General features: G+C 43.9%; 1 protein-coding gene across 1 annotated transcript in view; it reads right to left on the bottom strand.

The window, feature by feature from the left end:
* The window catches only part of foxo1a (forkhead box O1 a), a 91,707-nt gene that overhangs the window by 8,281 nt on the left and 60,503 nt on the right, over positions 1 to 22,923 (bottom strand). Inside the window, exon 2 of the mRNA XM_085999416.1 lies at positions 612 to 1,966. Coding sequence (XP_085855542.1) covers positions 623 to 1,966 — 1,344 coding nt within the window. The 3' untranslated portion in view covers positions 612 to 622. The remainder of the gene's footprint in view (positions 1 to 611; positions 1,967 to 22,923) is intronic.

Genomic DNA, 22,923 nt, shown 5'->3' with positions numbered 1-22,923 from the left:
AGGAGAGATTGACTGACAAAAGGGATGATGGTGCGAGGCAAAAGGAGATGGTAATGGGACAAGTTAAGAAACAAAAGATGGCTCTAGATGATGTGTGGATGATGATGGCAGCAACATTAACAGCTACCATGTGAGGAAACGAGAGGGGGGAAAAAAAAACCAAATACAGGGGCCAGAGGTAAAGTTTTTTTATACTTTCCATTGCGAGGCCAAGAGGGGCACTCCTGCTCCTCCAGGCCACACAAGTGAAGTTTAGGCTTCCCCTTACCCGAGTCCTGGTGGGCAGACAACGGGGCTCCCAATTGCCACGGCCCAGCAGGCGCGAATCTAACTGAAATCAGCAGGTTCCTAACCAGTTAAATATCCCCCTCCCCCGAAAAGACATTTTTCCCCAAATGTCAATTTTACACCAGATTGTGTCCTTTGTGTAGTCCCAGGATAGATAGTGTATTACAGGTGTACTGCATACATTATCACGTTACCGCTTACTTTTATTCTTCCAGTTTATAGCATCACTTAACTGACAGTGACACTTTAGAATTTTAATTTCTAAACCCAATAATAAACCCAAAGCGAGAGCATGCAGCTTTGGTGTGAAATCTAATACCCACCTCAGTAAAATTTAGCCAGATACCCAGCTATGTGTGGATGCCTTCGAACTGTTTGAATAGCAGTCAAAGTTAAAATCTAGAGTATCACCATCCATAAGGTCATTACGAATAATGGACTCAACATCACAGTCCAGCCTTTCAATGCACATATCGTCCAAATCACTAGGGAGCTTCTCCTGATTCACAGCAGCATGATTCATTCTTCCGTAACCACCATTACTGTGAATAGAGTATGGATCCATTGCATTGAGTTGCAAAGATATAGGCACTTGTAGCTGGCTTTTGTGTGCGGACAGATGTCTGATATTTGATGGATGAGTCATGATGCTCACTGTATGAGGTAAGGCACGGCCATTCATTGCGATCAAATGCGGGCTATGTACTGGATGTTGCTGGTCGCTGGGGTTCATCATCTTGGTGTGAACTGCCGGATTAGCATACGAGGACATCACTGTTGTGGGGATCATCATATTTTGACTGGCCATCCGACTACTAGCTTGTGATACCACAGTATCTACTTGTGGTAGCATATCACTATGTGGTGGCGAGTCAGAAGTTAGTAACTCTTTAAGGAGTCCTGTTGGACAGTTATATTGGGTGATCGGTCCAAAGTTCTGTTTTTTTTCTTGAAAGGTCTGTATAGGAATTTGCTGTAGAGATTTCATACTGCTTTGGGCATACAGGCATTTTCTGTAATCTGGGGTCTGTGAACCAATGGCTGTGTTCTGGGATGCAAAAGAATAGCCAGTGCTTTGCTGCATTAGTGACACTGATGAAGGCTGGGTAGAGGCTACCATTGATGAATTTGGGGACAAAAGATTTAAGTTATCCAAAAGATCCTCCATTACATTTTCAGTCATGGAATTGTTCATAGAACTAGTCATCTCACTTAGACTTGGTAGCGTTGATGCCATTTTACTGGAGGTACCAGGGTAGACTAAGGGTGACATCTGATGAACCTCACTATCCACAATATCTTCCTGTTCTGGCATAATAGGTGACAGCCTTCCACTTAATGTGCTAGCATTTGAACCAGTTCTAGTTCTGAAAGTAGTCCAGGCATCAAAATCATCATTACTGTGGGAGTTAGGACTTCCAGGCCATTTTGAGAACTGTGTCCCAGGACTATCGGCACTGCCATCTTGGTTTGCCTGAAGTGCTGCCTTTTTCTTAGCTGCTCTCCCTCTGCTTTTAGCAAACTTGCTGTTGTTATCCATGGACGCTGCTCTTCTTCTTGGTGATTTTCCACTCTTTCCACCTTCGGGATTCAGCATCCACCAAGAACTCTTGCCAGTTCCTTCATTCTGAACTCTTACAAACTTGCTGTGCAGTGACAGATTATGACGGATTGAATTCTACAAAAGAAAATACAAATCATGGAGTCAGAACCACTTTTTCAAATGCACTGTTTTACTAGTTTGCCACATAACCAATGGTCCCATTAAGCTTTCGTGGCCGCGCGGCGCTCTGGAGGTCCCGGACAGGTCGTCTCACTGGCTTTTCAGTAGAAATATCCATGCATGCGCGGACATTTGAATGGGCCACGCAGCCTGTTAAAGAGGCCGTGCACCCCCCAAAATTAAAGGGAACATTACACATAACCCCACAATTTTCTTTGCAGTTCCTTCCTAAATGGCCCTAAATTTGTGGGGTGGGACGGGAAGGGGAGAAAATTCCAAGTGAACAGTTAAATCATTGGGGTACAGTAATGTATAGTTTAGTGTTCATTCAGCTTTTACAGCTAGTCAAACAAGCAGGCATGACTAGAAGCAGAGCCTCTAGCCTGTGTGCCCAATTACACTACATGGCTATAGAGAAGTATAAAACTTTACATTAGTCATAGTATAGATTAGTGATTAAAAGAGAATGAAGACTTCACTTTCCAAGCCAGTTATTTTTGCAGCAGGTAATTTGGAACTAAAATTGTGGGGTCATGGAGCATTTTATTTAAAAAACTGCATATATTTATAATAAACACACACACACCTTCATACACTTTCCTACATATCATCCCCCTTATGCACTTTGCTTCATCAGTGCAACGATTAAAAAGCATCTTATTCTATTCAAGTTAAAGGTGTGGACTAAATTTCTTCATTATTTCTATGATTATAGCAGTTCTAATAATGGGCTGCCATGGAGGGTGGAACTAACAAACATTCATTATGACAGAAAAACCATCACCCCAAAAAAATGAAGCTCTGGTTCAGCTTTTACAATTAGTAACCCGAGATTCACAGTCTGTTTTGCTTCCCCCACCCACCATAAATATAGGTTTCTAGCAACATGTTGCTAGTGTCTGGAATGCAGATCAACACAATTATGGGGGGGGGGGGGGGGGCGCAACGGAGAAAGAGAGACAAAAAGTTGGTACTAAGTTAGCATTAGCTTTAATCGCTCGGTCAATTAAACCAAAAATGGTTCTGATCATATGCCCATTTAGGTTTCTCAGTTTGTAGCTCATTATATTTATACACACTAACTTTCAGATGTGCCATAATTGTGTAAAATGGACTTTGGGTGTAATATATAGGAACAGTGTTAAAACTAGTATTATGATATTACATCCCAACTGAAAAGATACTACACGTTTTTCAATGTACGGCAGAATAAAGTAGTTCATTTTCTGATATCTTCTCCCCAAAGAAGAAGAAAACAGGTGGCATGACAAAAAATGCTTTAAAACATATCACAGCACGTTTCCACGAACAATGAAAAAACTTGCATTTTGTGTTACAAAAATTAAAATTTTGTGGTCAAATGCCCTTTATCTAGACACTAATGGCAGGCAAGCAAGTAGATTTTGTGAAGAATTATGCATATAGAGAATCAACATATGTTTTAACTGCTGGCCAATGTAGAAATCCGGTAATATCCATTCAGCTCCGAAATGTAACTGATCACCTATCCGGTCATTTCTGGCATGTCTACAACAATCTGTAAATCTTCAGGCAACATCTCATTTGGTTTGCTTAGCGTCATCAGGTCTAGTCTCTAATGTTTAACAAGGGGCCAAAGATTTAAGCGTCTGATCACAACTGGTGTACACTACCATTTTGTGGAACTGTTATTGCATAATTTTACCCCCCCCCCCATCCCATAGATAAGCACAGGCAGACCACTGAAAACAGTTGAGTCAGTACGTGAAAAAGAGGGGCTAGTTTTACACTATTAAGAACATTTTAGACAGCTCTGAGCCCTAAGGTTTTCTCTTTGTTCCATTGAATGCAAAAACATTAGCAACAGGACCAAGGACATTAAATTAATGACTTATGGAATGAAATCCATTGAGGTCACAACAACATTGCCTTATCTACACACAGTTAGCTGTTGATGGTGGATGTGGGCCTCCTTTCGCTTTTTAGTAAAAACAATTAGACACCTACAGAGAGGTCCTGGCTCAGTCTGCAACGGTTACATCAATGGGCGAGTTTTCAGGTCATACTTCCAGCTAACAGTGCTGTCTCCCGGTGCTGCCAAACAATATAAAGTCTTTTTTTCCTAACAGGAAAAGGTCTGCAGGGTTGCTACATAAATTCCTGTTTTTCATACAAAGCGCAGACCATAAATGAAGCTGTAATTTACCAACTTGGGGGGGGGGGGGGGGAAATGATTAAGAGGGTAATTTTATGAAAATATGTCCTGCTGTTAATGATGTTGTGTCTGCCGACAACTCCAGACACAAATACAAACCCATGAATGTCTAGCTTCTCCAAAGGAACTTGGCAAGAGAGATAATCTGGCTGACAGATTTTTGCATTTTTTCACACTTTTCTGGGCACTGCGCACCGAATAATCTTTCCACGCGGCATTCTGCCTCAGATACACAACCTGCCGTGCACTTCCACATGGGACAGTTGGGACTTCAAAAAAAAAATCTAATTATAGATGTTTCCACTTCCCTAGCTTTTTCACAACAACATTGGGATAATATGTTGCTCTTAATGGCTTGACTAGATGTAGAATCAATTAATTTTATGGGGAATGCCAAAATTTCCTTGCTGGATGCCAGAATATGATTCAGAGCCCTACCTGAGTAAAAACAAAAACACAAAATGACTTTAAAACCATGTGTACAACAACTGGCATGCAAGGATACACTAAATAGAAGCATCAGTTTCATACTGTACTACAGTATTTACACAAAAGCAGCATTGTTCATGATCATGGTAGAGATAAAAGTGGTGATGAAGAGCAGCGAATAAAATACATTGATGCCGACTGCTGGCCTTGGTTCAGGGACACATTCTTTGTATATTTTCATTCGATTCTGTTATTGAGATAATGCATACTACCCACAGACAAAATTCAAGTCTGTACTGGAAGTTTTTGAGAATGGCATGCAAAATTTAGGTCACAGTTAAAATCCTCCATGGATGACCTTCAATGACTCAGGAACTATCCAAAATAACAAGAACGTGTTTGCTACTGAACAAAATTACCACTGAATTCTTTATAAATGCATTCAGGTTTGCTAGCAGTTAGCACCGATCCTGACAGTCTTATATACATAATATACATTTGTGCCCATCAATTTACACCCCACCAAGGAGGACTTATGCATGTACGGACAGAAATCTTCATGCAGTATTAAGAGGTCAGTACACGGTTATAGATACTGTCTTTTAGTGATGTTATTAAAAGGACCACCCGAACCCCAACCATTCTGGTAGACGATCAAGATTCCATGCTACTAATCACAAAAAGGGTAGCTATGGTGTCCCCAAACCCCTAATACAAATGAGACTCACTATCTTAGTGGAGTAAAGCAAATATATAGCATGGTGAAACACAACATAGAGTCAAAAACACATACTCTATATTTCACAGACATGATAATTCATTCTCTCTCTCTCTACTAAGCCACAAGTGGAGATAGTAGTGCTGAGGGCCCGAGCTAAACTTGACAGCATGTTTGAGCAACCCACCTCAGGAGCGACAAAAAGATGACAACCCACTTAAAAGCTCACAAGACTTCTAAATAAATTCTCATTACACAGGTCAAAAAAAAAAGCTATTTTTCTCACGGCCACTTCAGGATAACTTTATTGTGGCACCTTACTGCAAAGTTTTTTTTGCATGAAGTATACACAAAATGCAACAAATCACATACTGTATTACATACAAAAATTATCACCCGGCATTTAAGTGTTCACATTCTAATGCCTTTAAAATCAGACTACCAAAAAGAAAATGTCACAAGCCTGTTGTTACAGCAACTTGACAGTTCTTTTTTGTTGCCTATAGATTTACCTCACAGTCAGCTAGTTACCAAATAATTCTCATCGCTATTTATATTCGAGGTTTTCACATTGTCATTAGTGAAAAACAGCTGTAAACCCCAGTTGGTCAGCTATTTTCTCATTATTTCTGCTGCATAATTTGTCTGCTTGTAAAAGATTGGTAATATTTTATTGTAAGTTTTATTTTAAAACTATTTTATTAAAGTCCATCAGCAATAAAGGTTTTATATTAATCTAACTGTTCTCAGCAAAAAAGTTACCTTGAATAAGGCCTTTAATAAAAGGTTATAAATCACAAAAATCCTTTTAATTAGCTATTTTTTTTACACCAAGCACATTATTGCTAATTACATAAAGTCATTATAAACTGGAAAGTAAAAACCTTGACAGCAATTACAGCAAGTTATTGTCTAATTAACTGGAGCTTAGTTAATGTTAATACACTTTGGGCCCGATTTTGTGGATTGTGTGGGAAATGGTCGGATTCCCCCGAATGTGGGGTTCTGACAAAAAAATGTCAGCCAGCTCCACGCAATTTTCCCTCAAGTGGCCAATTAATTTCCAGCATGTGGGCAGCCTAGTTAATTGTCCATTTCCAGTCAGGAAGCCCCACAGTATGATGTCATCATTCATGGTGCTTTCAAGGTCCACAGCAAGCATTGCTTCCTCTGTTGGCTTCCAAACGAACCATACAGGATGGCAGAGGAGCCTGCAGCAGCTGTGGCCAGTGCCAGACCCTGAGCTGCCTCCAAATTTGACGAAGCTTCCCTGCAGGCATTATTGGATGGGGTTAGGGCCCACAGGGAGGTCCTCTTCCCTAGGTCAGGCAGGAAGAGGCCTCCCACTGAGACCAAGGCTGCATGGATGCAGGTGTCAGCAGATGTCAACTCGAATGTGCATGTCACCTTGGCATCACATCTCCAACTCCATCCTCGACTCCCCCACAGGACCATCCAGAGCCCCTGTCCCCACTGTGAAGTAGGAAGAGGCTGTGCAGCCAGACTCCTCAGAGGAAGCTCCAACCTCTGAGGGTGCAGCGTCAGCAGAAGTAAGCGCACCCAGCACCAGCGCAGACACTCACACTTTGAGGGAACCTCCGGGACATAGAGTAGTGTTGTCACCTGGTGTATCACAGCTCACAAGTGAGCATCAGCAGATTCTGGAGACAGGAACAGCAGTGGAGAGTCCTCGTCGGAGGGCGCAGGACTCTGCCAGCTCAGCTCAGCTGCGCTGCATGTCGACCCTCTGCCTCTGGGTCCATCCGCAAGAGATGAGGTGATGGCTCTCCATACACAGATGCAGGAGTCTCTGGCAGGTTTTGTCTCCAGGGTCGCTGCGAGTGTGGAGCGAATGGAGGAGTCCATAGCGACCATGAGCAGAGCCTCTGTGGAGTCATTGGCGCAGGAACGCATCACCATGGAAAGGTTGGCAACCTCCATGGAGGAGATAACTCGCCAGGGTACGGAAAACATGGTGAGTGCTCATAAGAGAATGACATCTCTTGGAGGAGCATTGGCCATCTGTTGAACAGAGAAACCAGACCTTCATGGAAGTCCTTCTGAGTAGGACTGCCAGTGCAGGTAAGGGTCCCCATGGCCCTCTAAAGCGCAGCAAGGTGCTCTCAAGCCACTTCCAAGCGCTGGCCCCTTCTGGTCTGTGCAGCTTCAGGTGAGTGAGCAGCAGCCTGGTGCTCCTGGTGCTCATCCTGCTGCTGCCACCTCTGCTGCTGGAGATCCTCTAATGGCAAGAATGGCAGGAAGAAAAGGCGTCCCATGCTTCTGGTAGATGCCTCCGCTGAGGAAGCGCTGAGTGAGTGTGGCGAGAGGGGCTTCCCAGGAGATCATGTTGGAGAAGTGTGTGAGGCTCCAACCTTCCACAGCTGTGCCTAAGCCTTGAAGAAGTAGCCCCAAACCTGCAACAAGGTCCTTCAACATACAAATGCTGTCCCTTTAAATCGCAGCTTTCCCGAATGAGCTGCAGCTGACAGCAAGCAAGCCGGCAAGCTTCACGCCAGGTTTCATCAGCGGGGTTCCCCACAGGCGTGTTTAGCGTGGGGAACCCCTGAAAATCGCAAGGGCACCCTAAAATCGGCTTAAACTTGGTGATAATTGCTCATTACTGTTCAGACGGCCAGTCTCACCAGCGGCGGGCGGGACTGAATCAGGTCACGGAGAAACGGCGGTCCGAAAGTCGGACGGGGCGGGGAATCGCGACCTGCTTTTTCGGCGATTTTCGGCCCCCGGCCGCCTGGAAAGCCGCCAGACGGCTGGCAGAAAATCGGGGCCTTTGTTTGATGACTGACATGGAGACAAGTTTAGACAGAAAGTTCCAGTGCTTGCATTTTGCTAAGGAAATATAGAAAAAAGCTCAAAAAACAAAATCAGAAGACTAAAAGGATAGAAGTTACTTAATCTTACTCCAGTAGTCACTACTGGCAGCTAGATATTACTATCACCCAAATAAGTGAGGACAATGCCAGAGGACTCATTGATCAGAATCACGGAGATATTAATTCTCCACACCTGATGCATTAACTCATTTAGAAATTGCATGAAGAAACTCACTATATTCTTTTACAGGCCAAGACTTACAAACAATACGGAGGAAGGTACTGCCAGTGATACAGTATAATATGGATAAATGCGAGGTTATCCACTTTGGTGGCAAAAACAGGAAGGCAGATTATTATCTGAATGCACTTCCCCTTCTCCCTGTTGCCAATGAGACCTGGGTGTCCTTGTGCACCAGTCGCTGAAGGTAAGCATGCAGGTGCAGCAGGCGGTTAAGGCGGCAAATGGTATGTTGGCCTTCATAGCGAGAGGGTTTGAGTACAGGAACAAGGGTGTCTTGCTGCAGTTGTACAGGGCCTTGGTGAGACCACATCTTGAGAATTGTGTGCAGTTTTGGTCGCCTTATCTGAGGAAGGATGTTCTTGCCATGGAGGGAGTGCAGCGAAGATTCACCAGGCTGATACCTGGGATGGCAGGAATGACGTATGAGGAGAGATTGGGTCGATTGGGCTTCTACTCGCTGGAGTTTAGATGAGAGGGGATCTCACTGAAACTTATAAATTTCTAACAGGACTGGACAGACTAGATGCAGGATGTTCCCGATGGCGGGGGAGTCCAGAACCAGGGGTCACAGTCTAAAGATAAGGGGTAAGCCATTTAGGACAAAGATGAGGAGGAATTTCTTCACCCAGAGAGTGGTGAACCTGTGGAATTCTCTACCACAGAAGGCAGTTGAGGCCAATTCATTAAATATATTCAAGAAGGAGTTAGATATATTTCTTAAGGCTAAAGGGATCAATGGATATGGGGAGAAGGAAGGGACAGGGTACTGAGTTTGCATGATCAGCCATGATCTCATTGAATGGCGGAGCAGGCTCAAGGGGCCGAATGGCCTACTCCTGCTCCTACCTTCTATGTTTCTATGATACAAACTGTGCTGATGGTACCAATTAAGCAGATAAGCTAAGTAGTGGCAGATTGGTTTTATTGTGCAATGTTTTCCATAAGATAACACAGTGATGCTGTACAACTTTGGATAGAGCCAGTATACATGGGAATGAGTGACCCAGCGTGACGCATCAGTCCAGAAATTGCTGGAAAAATAATGGGGAATTCACGGCACTTGCCATTATTAGTGCGTAAAAAAAACAGCAATTTGCGGCGAAGAGGAGATGTGCTGTGAGTTCCGATTCACCACAGATTGCTGGACGATTTATGCCGCTCCGCCGTAAGGTTCATCTAAACCCCAAAAAATTACCACCTCGCCGAGAGCCTCCCCATTGTGCGTCATAAAATGGCTGGATTTGCGCCGTTAAAATGAGTTTATCTCACCACAGCCATTTAGCTCTGATAATTCATGTTGCAAGGACCCCGTTAATGTGGTGATTTCTTGACATGCCACCCAACCTTGGAGGCCCAGAAAGGGAACAGCGAAACTGTGGAGCATCAGTCCTACAGGTGGTAACTAGCTCCTAGAAGTTTTTAAAATTTTACATTTTTCTTGTTTTTCCTTTCCATCTTTTTTTTCCCCCCTCTCTTAATCCACTCCCTTGCCCTCTCTTTATTTATCTTTCTATATTTAATTTGACTCCAATTCACCCTATTTCTTTCTCTATGCTTAAATTTCCTTGGTTAAGGAGATAGACCACTGGACCCGACATTCAGGAGGTCCCAGATTCCCTGATGATTCGCATTTGCGGCGCACAAAATGATACGATCTGAAGGGGGAGGTTAAAAAATCCAATTCCCGGCGCTCGCTGCAAGATGTACCACTCCCGCAATTTTTGGGCCATCATGTTTAAAATGATCTTTAATGATAACACACAAGTGCAGCACGTAAACCTCTGGGGACATCTTCACTAACTGACTTTTGTGAAAAAAATAAAAGAAAGATTGGCATCTTTGGATTGTGGAAACACTGTCATTTAAAAAAAGCTGCACTGTCAAATACAGTTCTGCTTACATTCTATGTGACATTTCCTTTTCACAGGGCATTATAACCAAAGGTGGTGAACATAGGCGGCATGACGCAGTTCATACTCAAATATGTTCGTTATTGGTTCCAACGATTAGTTGTGTTATGCACCAATGGGCTGAACCTTCAGTACAGAGTTTAAGACTGGAGAAATATATTTTCAATGAAGGATTTTATGAAACCAAATGCTGATTACTGAACACTTGTTTACATCTCTTTACCACACAAGGACCGTCTTGACAACTTTTCCTGAAATGATTTTGCTATGCCTAGATACAGAGCAAAACATTTGCAATATAGGATGTAGTAGGTATCAACACGTTCACACAAAAATGCACGCAAACGTGGGGCCTAGGCAGCTAAAGGCACGGCCACCGACTGGGGCAAAGGGGGGGGGGGGGGGGGGGGGCGATGCACAAGATGCCAGTGTCAGAGGAATGGGGTGGGGTGGAGATATTTTAGGGATGGAAGGGGATAGAGATATAGAGTGGGGTAAGGCCATGAAGGGGTTTAAACACAATGATGAGTACTTTTAAATTGAAGTGGAAGCAGGATTTGATGCGGGATAGGTTATGGGCAGCAACGTTTTCGGTGAGCTGAAGCTTACGAAGAGTGGAATATGGAAAGTCAGCTAGGAGAGCATTGGAATAGTCAAGTCTGGTGGTGACAAAAGCACGAATGAAGGCTTCAGTGGCATATGGGCTGAGCGGGCGGGGCGGGGGAGAAAGATAGGCAATATTAGAGGTTGAATTAGACAGTATTTGTCACCCCGCTGTTTAGCTGGAAGAAATTGCAGCTTATGGAAGACTGGATGTCAATCAAAGCACGTGACAGTACAGAAGCAGTGGAGGAATCAAGAAGATGGTAGAGCTGGGTGTCAGAAGTGTACAGGTGGCAACTGACCCCATGTCTACAGATAATATCACAAAGGGGTAGGTTGTAAATGAGGAAAAGGAGGGGACTCTGGAGTCAGTGGTGTTGGGGAGGGAAGCGAAGCCATTGCTGGAGATACTCTAGCTATATTCAGACTGATAAGAGTGGAACTAAGCCAAGACAGACCCACCAAGCTGGACAACAGAGACAAGGCATTGGAGGAAGATGGCATGGACGACCATGTCAAAGAGTACAGGGATGTCGAAGAGGATTGGGTTTTTTGCCTCTCCCGGGAGATCACATGGGTTCGGGTGGGATGGAGAGTGATAGAAGATGAGAGGTTAGGGTCAGATCAGCCATGATCTTATTGAATGGTGAGCAGGCTCGAGGGGCCGATTGGCCTACTCCTGCTCCCATTTCTTATGTTAGGACGAGAAGGAATATTGCACCATGGTCAGTCACAGAGAACGTCATTTTTGGATCCAACCTGGTAATGGTCCTTCCTCATTGACTTGCACCCCTCAGGGAAGAATAATTTTGTTTGCACTTCTGTTTATATTGTTTTAAGTATACAAGAATTGATGAATTCTCCCTTTCCCCACTTCCTAACGATTTGTGTTGCTGTACAAGAAATGGAGCATAATTTTTTCAGTTTACAAGACTATGCTCCCGTCATCAAAACATCACTGTCAGTGGAGGTGCTTTAATAGTGCACTAAATAAGGGTCATACAAGATTCTGAGAAAGAATATTTAAAATAAAATTTGGCATCTCAGATTTTCCCATTAAAAAGACCCACTCTACTTGAAGTCCATATTTATTTCAATTGACGAATATTCTAAAATGTAATTCGAATGAAATCTAAAGTCCTTGGAAGTTAGATATAGATATAATGGTAGTTGTGAATAGTAAGCCTATTACATTAGACAAAGATCATGCATTGGCACGGGAAATGAACTACAAACTGGATTTGAACAATTAATGACAGAAAATTACAGTCTTATTTAAACTACAGGTTAGTTTAAATAAGATGCACTGGGGCAACTCGCCACGGCTTCTTCGGCAGCACTTCCCAAACCCGCGACTTCTACCACCTAGATGGACAAGGAGAGCAGGCGCATGGGAACAGCACCACCTCCAAGTTCCCCTCCAAGTTACACACCATTCTGACTTGGAAATATATCGCCATTCCTTCATTATCGCTGGGTCAAAATCCTGAAACTCCCTCCTAACAGCACTGTGGGAGTACCTTCACCACACGGACTGCAGTGGTTCAAGGCGGCGGCTGACCACCACCTTCTCAAGGGCAATTCGGGACGGGCAATAAATGCTGGCCTTGCCAGCGATGCCCTCATCCCGGAATGGAAAAAAAAGTACTTTTTCTGATTAGTACAATATAACAATTCTTTCTGTAATGAGATTTAATGTCAAGGACAGCACTTAGAAACTAGACCCTTTAATGGCACAAATTAATAAAGATCTGGAAAACATCTGCATTTCAGTTAACATCGCTAAGTTGAAGAACTGACTGCCAAATGAATAAATTACAAATTCTCAGCCATTCAAAAGGAGCACAGTAGTGTAGAGTAGTGCTTTGGGATTTATTGTGTACCGATTAAAAGACGCTCAATTAGGCTTGCCGACTCTGGTTGGGTGTATCCCTGGAGGTTTCAACACTTGACCTCCCACCACGAACTGCCCCGCCCCCTACACTCCCACCACTGGTCCATCATCCGGACACACTGCCTTCCCATTGCCAATTGGAAAGCAAACAGACTCTTGACCGTTACTGAAACAGCTTTTTAATCCTCATCCCCAATATTTTTATAACTAATAAATGAAAGTGATCAAAATAAATGAAAAAAAGTGTTTATTTCCCCTGCAGTTTTTCTCCAAGGTTGCTCATAGCTGTGTCCTGGAGATGAATCTTCAATTCCTGGAGACTCCAGGCCAATCCTGGAAGGTTGGCGAACCTACGCTCCGCTCAATTAATCTGCATGTCTTTCCCATCTGTGCTTCCAAATTCCCTTTCGTTATTGAAAGGCCACACCCAACCTTTGACTGTGGGTGGAGGAGGTGTGGTTGTTTCTCTCATACTTTAGGTCAGTAGTAATGGCACATTGTCATGACAGAATGTTTCCTTTTGTTAGCTTCTTGGCTGTTTTTAAAAAAAAGAGTATTTGTACCAAATATATTAATTACTCAAATGAATTAGAAAAATCTTTATTTCAGGGAAACACAAAATCTGGCCTCCAAAAGGTGGGAATTGCATGAAATGTGGAAATAAATGAAGTAGTGATTATAAGTAACTCAATAAACTGCCTTACTCCTTCTAAAGAAACAGATGTGCAGCATAAAAGGTGTAGTGTGAATTTATAACAAAAACCCTCATACGAGTCACTGGATTGCAACATCACCTGTCATAGGGAAGGGAATTATTCCAAACCATTTTCAGTTTAGGATGTTTCCTAAACTCTGTTGCTCCATAGTAGCAATCTTCAGACTTCAGTATGTTTATTGTAAGCTTTCCCAATTTATCAGTTTATAGCCAGCCACAAATTACTCAACAAACCTGCAGCAATTACATCACAATCATTAATCTTCTTGTATGATCACACATCAAGAACAAGGGGTGCAGCCAGTTAATTTGGTATAAAAACCGAGACTCAGCCCCTGCCTTACTTCTTCTTCCAACCATCAGCAGCTCTTTTCAGACCTCACCTTCCAGGACTAACCTTATGCCGGGACCATTCCGTTGACGTGGGCCTCCCGCCCACTGGCCCATGCATCATTCCCGCTGGCTTCGGGTGGGAGACAGTGCAGGGAAATGTAAATGAGGCCTGGGAGTCCAAATGATCTGGGCTCCATGCTGAGGAGTCTGTGGGGGGTTCCCTCCCACCCCTCTACCCAAATGTGGCCAGAGTTAAAAATCGGGGCTCTAGATTCAACATTTTATAACAGGATACTTGCAGGAAACTGATGCAAGTATCTCGTAAGACAATGATTGGTCAGGAGGATGACCCCATCATACTATACAATACAGGAAACTCTCGATTTACCGGCACCTAAATAACCAGAAATCTCTGTTAACCGGCAAAATGCAGGAGTAGGTTCAGGTAAGTTTTACTTCATATTAGTGGCCGTTCCTGGATCTGTGGCCGTGTAACCGGAGTTCCTGCACCTGTCGCCATGCAACAAGGACGCCTGGATCTGTGGCTGGGGTTCCTGCACCACAGGGATGCCTGGATCTGTGGCAGTGTACGGGGCTCTCCTACCTTTTACTATACCTCTCTGTAATCCGGACTTTTTGATAAACCGGCACCACGCCGGTCCCGGATAAAAAAGAGAGTTTCCTGTAATTGCACTAGGTGCCAAAATACTCACCATTTCAAATGATTCCTTTATGCTTGCTTTTCCATCTGCTAAATATATTGAAGGACATATCCTGGCATGGTTTAAGTTTTCATGCAAATGGCTACAATAAAGGAAGACAATAACTTGTAGGCCAGGACTTTCCCGTTAGTCTCGGGAAAAAAGAGAGACCACGCAGGACATGCACTTCCGAATAAATCTGATCAGGAAACAAATTTATCAATTATCTCCAGAGCGGTCTTATATAGTATAGAACAACCATTGCTATTAGCAAGCTCCACCTTTGTAAGCAAGATTACATTTTTTGACTTTTAATAAGATTTTTCTCCTCCGTTAATAAAACTGAATTCTTTGTTGTGAAAGTTTTGATTCGTCTTAGAAAAATACTTATGAAGATTGTTTTCATGATATTAAAATTGTCATCCACAAAACCATTACCATCAGAGTTTCTTTTATATACATATATACACCATTTGCAAGTGACCAAGATTCTGCCAATGCTTACTCTTGAACTGACCACTGCGAAGAGGAAAAATTACCTGCCTGATGATTTTTCCCTACCTGTTGTACATAGAAGATAGGAACACAGCAACAATTTCAGGCAGGAATAGACAATTGATCCAGCAAAAACAATGACTACACTTCAAAGAGCAAATTATTGGCTGTGAAGCACTTTGGGAAATTCAGCAGGTAAAAGTTGGCGAGAAGGGCTGAATCCATAAGGCGAGTGCCTTTATTGCACTGCTTGTGGCCAAGAGGAGCAAGATTGTTTCCTCCAGACCTAACAGGTTTACCTCTAATATATTGCCATATATCCCACAGATCCAAAAGGTTATGCAGTAGCCTTTTATGTCAGACAGTATTACAGGGCCTCCTGAAATTCAGATGTACAACTTCCACTGTCTGACCCCCCACATCTGCTAGGTCCTTGACTTCTTCAGGGAAATCCAATAAATTAGTTGAGTGCGACCTGCCACTCCTAAAACCATGTTGGCCATCTTTAATTAACCCCGGTCTCTTAAAATGATCCCTTCAACTATTCATCATATTAGTTTCAAAAATTTTAGATGAAACCGAAATAAAGGGTTATGGGGAGCGGGCAGGAAAGTGGAGTTGAGGCCAAGATCAGATCAGCCATAATCTTATTGAATGGCGGAGCAAGCTCGAGGGGCCGAATGGCCTACTCCTGCTCCTATTTTTTATGTTCTTATGTAAAGCTTACAGGTCTGTACATTGATGGTTTGCCTTTACCTGCTTTTTAAAAATAAGGGTCGTTTTTGCTGCTTTCCGATCCTATTTCGGATTGTGCACCATCGCTGCACACGACCGTGCTAAAGAAAGTTGCAGTAAATAGACAGCAATACTAAATTTTTGACTTGAAAAAGGACAATGGGGTTCAATTTTGGTGAGGGCTCTCCCGATCGTGCGCTGCAACTCTGTTGCAAGATCTGCGCAAACCCCTGAGAAACAGTGTAAAAGCCCACAAATTCTACAGAAACAAGAGTCCCCAATGGAGGAGTCTGGTCCTAAATTATGCAATCTCAAAATGGTTCTATTGTAAAGTGCTTTCCAAGTGTTTTCTTTCTCAGAGGGCCTATGTTATTCACCTTTCAAGCAGGACCTGCACAGAGTTTAACTTTGGCTTTATGTTGAATTCAGAATATTTTCACATACTGTACAAAAAAGGGTAAATTCACCGCTCCCATGCTCTGGATGTGGAGTTGCCCATTGCAGTTAGGGCTGCAGTTGTGCCGATTTGCCGACTTACACTCCCTTCAAGCACAGCTCCCCGTTGGGAGTACAGAAACACTAAATTTACTTTGCAGAGCCATCTTACATTACATGCCTGTGTGGAGTTTTGTATTCCACTGACATTCAGTTACATCACTTGATATGCTGCGATTATGACTTACAGACACACTCGCCACTAGTTTACGTCATTTCTCTGGGATTTCCTTGCATCATGTGCCAAAGTTACGGCAGATGATCAGGAGAACCCTGGCAGAAATTCTGCCTCGATCTGTTTATCAGCTGAAATATCACAGTAAATTGTTTGAGTGATTCTGTAGGTTGAATCCATAACATATAGAAACCTGTACATACACATGATTTGATAGCAATGATAGGCTATATTTAGCAACGGATATTGGGAGGGATCAGTTTCTATATAAGATAACGACCCCGATTTTCAGCTTGTGTGGGAAACGGTCGGGTTTCCCCGAATGTGGGGTTTCTGACACACAAGAAAGTGTCAGCCAGCTCCACGCAATTTTCCCTCAAGTGGCCAATTAATTCCTAGCATGTGGGAAGCCTTGCTAATTGTCCAATTCGAGTCAGAAATCCCCACAGTATGATGTCATAATTCGTGGTGCTTTCAAGGTCCATAGCAAGCACTGCATCCTCTGAAGGCTTCCAAACGAACCATACAGGATGGCAGAGGAGCCTGCAGCAGCTGTGGTCAGTGCCAGACCCCGAGCTGCCTCCAAATTTGACGAGGCTTCACTGCAGACATTATTGGATGGGGTTAGGGCCCACAGGGAGGTCCTCTTCCCTAGGTCAGGGAGGAAGAGGCCTCCCACTGAGACCAATGCTGCATGGATGCAGGCGTCAGCAGATGCCAACTCGCTGGGAGTCACCAGAAGAACCGTGGCATTACATCTCTAACTCCTTCCTTTACTCCCCCACAGTACCATCCAGAGCCCCCATCCTCACTGTGGAGGAGGAAGAGGCTGTGCAGCAAGACTCCTCAGAGGAGGCTCCAACCTCTGAGGGCGCAGCGTCAGCAGAAGTAAGCGTACCCAGCACCAGCGCAGACACTCACACCTCGGGGGGACCTTCGGGACATAGAGTAGTGTTGTCACCTGGTGTTTCACAGCTCACAAGTGAGCATCAGCAGATTCTGGAGACAGGGACAGCAGTGGAGAGTCCTCATCAGAGGGCGCAGGACTCTGCCAGCTCAGCTCAGCTGCGCTGCATGTCAACCCTCTGCCTCTGGGTCCATCCGCAAGAGAAGAGGTGATGGATCTCCATGCACAGATGCAGAAGTCTCTGGCAGGTTTTGTCTCCAGGGTCGCTGCGAGTGTGGAGCGAATGGAGGAGTCCAGCGACCATGAACGTTCACCATGGAAAGGTTGGCAACCTCCATGGAGAAGATAACTTGCCAGGGTACGGAAAACATGGTGAGTGCTCATAAGAGAATGACATCTCTTGGAGGAGCATTGGCCATCTGTTGAACAGAGAAACCAGACCTTCATGGAAGTCCTTCTGAGTAGGACTGCCAGTGCAGAAACAGGTCCCCATGGCCCCCTAAAGCGCAGCAAGGTGCTCTCAAGCCACTTCCAAGTGCTGGCCCCTTCTGGCCTGTGCAGCTTCAGGTGAGTGAGCAGCAGCCTGGTGCTCCTGTTGCTGATCCTGCTGTTCCTGGTTCTGCGACTGCCGCCTCTGCTGCTGGAGATCCTCTAATGGCAAGAAGGGAAGGAAAAAAAGGCGTCCCATGCTTCTCGTAGATGCCTCCGCTGAAGAAGCCCTGAGTGAGGGTGGCGAGAGGGGCTTCCCAGGAGATCACACTGGAGAAGTGTGTGAGGCTCCAACCTTCCACAGCTGTGCCTAAGCCTTGAAGAAGTAGCCCCAAACCTGCAACAAGGTCCTTCAACAAACAAGTGCTGTCCCTTTAAATCGCAGCTTTCCCGATTGACCTGCAGCTGACAGCAAGCAAGCCGGCAAGCTTCACGCCAGGTCTCATCAGCGGGGTTCCCCGCAGGCGTGTTTCACGTGGGGAAAGCCCCAAATTTGCAACAGTCCCGGAAAATCTACTTCAACAAATTGGTCATTAGTGTTCCGACGACCAGTCCCGCCAGCGGCGGCCGGGACTGAAGCGGGTCGCGGAGAAACGGCAGTCCGAAAGTCGGACGGGGTGGGGAATCAGGCGGGGAGGTCGCGACCCGCTTTTTCAGCGATTTTCGGCCCCCTGGAAAGCCGCCCGACGGCTGGCAGAAAATCGACCCCAACATGTTCATTTAGTCAAGATGGCCTGAACAGCTTTACACTTGGATCAATTGGTGAGCCAGATGTCTGTGCTTCTAAGCAATTTGAAGAAAGTACTTTCCTAAGCAGTTCAAGGAAAGGACAACTGGTAAACCATACTTCAAGTTGGAAAAGAAAACAAATCAGCGAGGACACAGGTTTTCAATGTGATTGGAAATGCAATTGAAGAAATCTGAAAAAAAGCTGTCCTACGAAGACCTTTTCGGAACAGCATGCAACTAAAAAGCCACACATTTCCTTTAGAGTAGGGTTTAACTACATCCCACAGGAAACCCCTACATAGGAGGAAGCTGTCGTCCTGTGAAAGGAAGGGCAAAGCCCACTATTCCTACAGAACTGCAAAAACAAAAGTCCCCAATGGAGGAGTCTGGTATGCCTGTTTTGTCCTACATGATGGAGTGTCAAAATGGTTATATTGTAAAAAATACTTTCCAAGTGTTATCTTTCGCAGAGGGCCTAAGTTATTCACCTTTAAAGCAGGGTCTGTAAAGAGTCCAACTTTGGCTTGGCTTTATGTTTAATTCAGAATGTTGACACATACAAGAAGGGTAAATTCATGCTCCCATGCTTGAAGCAAGGAGTTGCGCACTGCAGATAAGGTATTTCAGTAAATTCGCACTGAATTTACACTACAGCACCATCTTACACTACATGTCTGTGTGGAGTTTTGTAACTGATCAGTGGGGTACATCACTTGATATGCTGTGATTATGACTTACAGACACACTCACCACTAGTGGTGTACATACAATCAGTCCTCTCAACAACGCACTAATCATAAAACATAAAAATTTCAACACAGAAGGCAGCCATTTGAATGATCATCTATACTAATCCCATTTCCCTGGTCTCTCCCATATCTGTTCATACATTTATTTTCTAATGGGGTGAATTCATGTCAATAGCATGCAATTGTTTGTATGCCAGCTAGGCATTGTGCTTTCACTGTACAAATCTTTGACAGCAAATGTATATATTTTAAGAATTCTTTCCTTTCTGTACAAATGTAGCTTTTCAAAATTTGAACACATGCAAACATTTCCATAGCGCTATACTGTGCACTGTGGTTTTAGCAGTAATATACGTGTGGCACAGAGCAGTTAAATGAATTGTGGCTATGCAATTATAATCAAAAAAGCTGCAAACCTGCAGCAAAGGAAAGGATGAGATTTTTTAAAATTATGCTGAAAATATGCTTCACAAAAATGTGACTTCCATTTCTGGATTTTTTTCTTTAGTGGTCCTACACTGGTTAATGAAAACTACAGTCGTTACCTCAAAGTTAAGAATCTACAATCAAGTTGAGCAATTAGTGATAGTGGGGGGAGAGAGTGGAAGAGTAGTTCCAAGGCCGCAATCTTGTGTTCTAGATGTCAACAGCATTAGTAGACCAGGAAGAGAAGTGATCAAAGTGATTCACTGAGAAAAAAGGGAACTTGCATTTGTATAGCAACCTTTCAAGACCTCAGGACATCCCAAAGAAGTACTTTTGAAATGCAGTCGCTGACAAAATGTAAGCCATTGTGGCAGCCAATTTGAGCACAAGATGGTCCCACAACAGCAATGAGGCAAATGACCAAATCAATTTTTTTTTTTTATAAAAGTGATGTTGGTTGAGGGATGAATGTTGAACAGGACACCAGGAAAACAATGTTCCCTTTAAGCTGCGTGACTGCCCAGCGTTCTGTGAGCTCCCGCGCAGCCAGCTCACCGGCTTTTAAATGGGGAAAACCGTGCGTGCGCGGTATTTTGAAGGGGCCGCGCAACCAAGAAAAAATGAAAGGGAACATTGCTGGAGAACCTGCCTGCTCTTCTTTAAATAGTATCATGGGATTGTTTACGTCCACCTGAGTGTGCAGATGGGGCCTCAGTTTACCATCTCATCCAAAAGACAGCATTACCAACAATGCAACACTCCCACAATACTGCACTGAAGTTTCAACCTAGATTATGTGCTCAAGTCTCTGGAGTGGGGCTTGAACCCACGACCTTCTGACTCCGAGGCGAGGGTTCTATTACTGAGTCAAGGCTGCCACCTAAAGAATGAGTAGTTCACTGGGGGAGAAGCAGAGGGTGCTCAGGTAGAGTGCAGCGAGTCCATGGAGGGTTTTGAAAGCAAGGAGAAACTCAGGCAGAAGGAGCCAGTGAAGCTTGACAAGGATGGGGGTGACAGGAGTGTGGGAGCGTCTGTGGGCCACAGAGTTATCAATAAATGTCGCCATTTATGGATGGTGGAGAGAGAGAGAGAGAGAGAGAGGCCAGCAAGGAAGACAGTGGAAAAGGTCAAGCCTCCAGGTGACGAAGGCAAGGATTAATGGTTCAGCAGTGGTGAGGAACACACAAGGGTGTAGACAGGTAATGTTCAAGAAGTGAAAGAACGAACTCTCAGCAACCAACAGCGCATGGGGCAGGAACGCAGCTCAGGATCAAACAAGATGCCAAAAATCCGCTCTTTTAGGGTTAGTTTGAGGTGCCAACCACTGAAATTAATGGAGTGACGGCCAGAGACACGTAGTTGCTGGCAGGAGACCAAGATGATGGTTTCAGTTTTATTAACATGGAACTGGAGGAAATTTCTACTCATCCAGGAGTTGATGGTGGACAGTTAGAGAGCACAGAAACAACACTGGAGTTGATGGTGGAGGCAGAGAGGTTTATGGAGTGTCATCAGCATATACTAAGGTGGTGGCTGCATACTTCTAGATAATATATGAAGACACTATATAAATTCCACATGCTACATTACCCTAAGCTCAATAACTCCATATTAGATTATACTAAATGATGTGGTCTCACAAAGATTGACAACTTCCTGCATCTCCACACTTCTAAACAAAAACTAACCAATGAAGTAATTCACTTGCTTATTCTCCTAAACTGTGGCTGTTTCACAGCTAATTCTTATTCCTGTGGTCAGAATGATCCATGCTTACTTTTACAAGTTTAGTTGCTATGCCAAGAATGACAATCAGATGCTGTAATTAAGGACTCAGGTTCAAGTGGGAAGCATTCAATCCTACTGAACTACAATCGACTTTACAGTGGAATAGCTAAAAAAAAAAAATTTTTACATGAAACCTTCAGAAAACAAAGATCACTAGTGTCAAGTTTCAAAGTCTGTTAAAATTAATATTCCACCAGGGCTGTACAGTAAAAAGTAGAATACATTCCTTTTCCTGAAACAAAACCCAACTCAATGTTGGGAATGAATGTATCCTCTCTGACGACTATGTAAAATGAGTAGTCTTAATCAAGTCCCCCATAAGTATTATTATTTTCACAAGATTAAAGTGGAGACAGGTGCCGAGACAGATGAAGATTTTCACCTCTCCCTTTGTAAAAGCAAGTAACAAATGGAAAACTTGACAACTGGAAGACAAAAAGAGACAATTTTCAAATGCAACATGAGCTGGATAATAAGAGAAACTGCGCAGAGAGTGTAGTTGTGGGGTAGGAGCTAGCTACCTGCCATGTCCAAGACCTTCCTTTACTGACCTCCAAGTCCTTTAAATAGTGGAAAAACAGTTGCAAAACACCATAACCTCCCCTGATCTGGACATGCACTCATCAAGGGCTGAAACGTCAGGGTAGATTCCCTGTGCTTTGCTCTTCGGTCACCGTGTCAACTGTGTTTGAGAGTGCAAGTAAGGTGACCTTTGTTTCCGGGCCAACAGCCACTTGAAGGTGCACAAGTGCAGGCTCAACACAACTCTCCATCCCTCTGAGGAAAGGGCCAGGCTTTCAATGGACACCCATTCACAGCAAAATGCCAGAGAACAGCAGCTCAGTGATATGGATATGGGGGGGGGGGGGTTGGTTGAGAAACCTGCATTCCTTCACTACCTGGAGTGCATATTGGTGTTTAATCCATTGGCCACAACAGCCATTAAAAAGTTACTCAATCTGGAGCATACACGCCAGCAAAATGGAACAACAGAACAGACTTTGCCTATTCAAGCTTTACTATTCAGAGAATAGTTTCCCACTAGTGCATCAGCAGACAAATAATATTCAACTCCAACAGCATGGGATCCGTGTGAACCCGACATAGTTAACACAGCCGATGCTGTGACTACAGGCAGAATCTTTAAGGATCAGAATACTTTTCTGATCACAGAAGCACTGCTGACTCACAAATGAGCACATCATTGCAAAAACTAGTCCAAGAAAGCACAAGGGTGCATTGTTAATATTCTGCAGTTTATTTTAGTTGCATAATAATGCCTTCTGCAGTTAAAAGCTGTAATTTTTACATTCCTGCGTGCACCACACAAAGTTTAAAAACACACGCAACAG

Source organism: Somniosus microcephalus, chromosome 10 (assembly GCF_052327205.1).
Source record: "Somniosus microcephalus isolate GS21.2 chromosome 10, FLI_Smic_1.0, whole genome shotgun sequence".
NCBI classification, from domain to species: Eukaryota; Metazoa; Chordata; class Chondrichthyes; order Squaliformes; family Somniosidae; genus Somniosus; species Somniosus microcephalus.
Note: the sequence above shows the minus strand (reverse complement) of the source record. Positions and strands in the feature narration are given on the sequence as shown.